This window comes from Temnothorax curvispinosus, unplaced genomic scaffold, assembly GCF_003070985.1.
Source record: "Temnothorax curvispinosus isolate PA1 unplaced genomic scaffold, ASM307098v1 QBEX01018553.1, whole genome shotgun sequence".
NCBI classification, from domain to species: domain Eukaryota; kingdom Metazoa; phylum Arthropoda; class Insecta; order Hymenoptera; family Formicidae; genus Temnothorax; species Temnothorax curvispinosus.
Window position 1 is genome coordinate 2,662 of NW_020228333.1, and position 1,085 is coordinate 3,746.

General features: G+C 48.8%; 1 protein-coding gene across 1 annotated transcript; it reads right to left on the reverse strand.

The window, feature by feature from the left end:
- Positions 1–540: 540 nt before the first annotated feature.
- Positions 541–972, reverse strand: LOC112468498. The gene has a single exon (XM_025037699.1). It carries the CDS (start codon positions 970–972, stop codon positions 541–543), a length of 432 nt encoding a protein of 143 aa, XP_024893467.1.
- Positions 973–1,085: the final 113 nt, after the last annotated feature.

Below are 1,085 nucleotides of genomic sequence, written 5' to 3' on the forward strand. Positions count from 1 at the left end.
AGCACTTCTGCTTGTGTGTTCCCGTTGTCTGCGTAATGCGAGGAAACCGTCTTAGCAGCTGGTGAAAGGGTGAGTCCCCTATCATTGATTTGACGGACGGTGCTCCATTCCTGTTGGCTGACCCGTTGGCTATTAACCCTGTTTTGGCATCCACCAATTGTCCCTTTCTGACATCTGGAAGGAGGTGGAAATGTGCCAGGAAATCCGATCCAATAATTAGCGATGTCACATCAGCTATGACGAAACGCCACAAGAATGCTCGACGTAAACCGAGATCTGGTTGTATAGCGAGGTCTCCATATGTTTTAATGACGGATCCATTTGCCGCAAAAAGTCCATTCGTGCCAATCAAACGACGATTCTGCACCATCGATCGAGGATAAACGCTGACGTCGGATCCCGTGTCGATCAGGTATCTCGTCTTAGTCTTGCGATCCGTCATGAACAGGCGGCAGGGTCGTTTCGGGCCGGGGTCGCTTGCCGCTAACAACGACCGCCCAGTTAGTTTTCCAACGACTATGGCTTCTTATATTCACACGGCTATGTGCATTTCCGGGCTTTATCTTTGAACCTTCTATGGTAAATGCATATTTTATCGTCCGTGTCCTTATCTTTCCAGCGAGGACGGCTCTTAGAACGGTCGCGTTTCTTGCCGTTCTCCGTGGACCGAGCCAATTGACTGTTTAGGCTTGCTACTTGTTTGGCCAGTCCTTTAATTTGGTCTTCTAACGTAGAAGTATTCGTCGAGGGTTGTACGCTGGCCACTGTAGCTGCCCTGCAGGTGACTTCGAATACTCTGTCTGCCTGCTCGGCTACTGCTTCTAAGTTATCCGCGGTCCTCGTTGCAAGTATAGCTTGCAGTTGAGATGGTAGTCTACCCATCCATAACGTGCGCAAGAGTTGTTCCGGAATGGCAGAGCTAGCGAGGGCTTGCAAATGTCGTAGAAACTGCGATGGTCTTCGATCTCCCATCTCTTCATGTTCTAATAATTGACGAATTTGTTGCTCTTGAGATATCGATAAGCGCTGTATCAGTGCCTTTTTAATGCTCGCGTATTTATCAGCTGCCGGAGGTTTCGTAATTA

Excerpts from the sequence above, each read along its gene's own strand:
- LOC112468498 (XM_025037699.1), bottom strand. The coding sequence starts at position 972 with ATGGGAGATCGAAGACCATCGCAGTTTCTACGACATTTGCAAGCCCTC.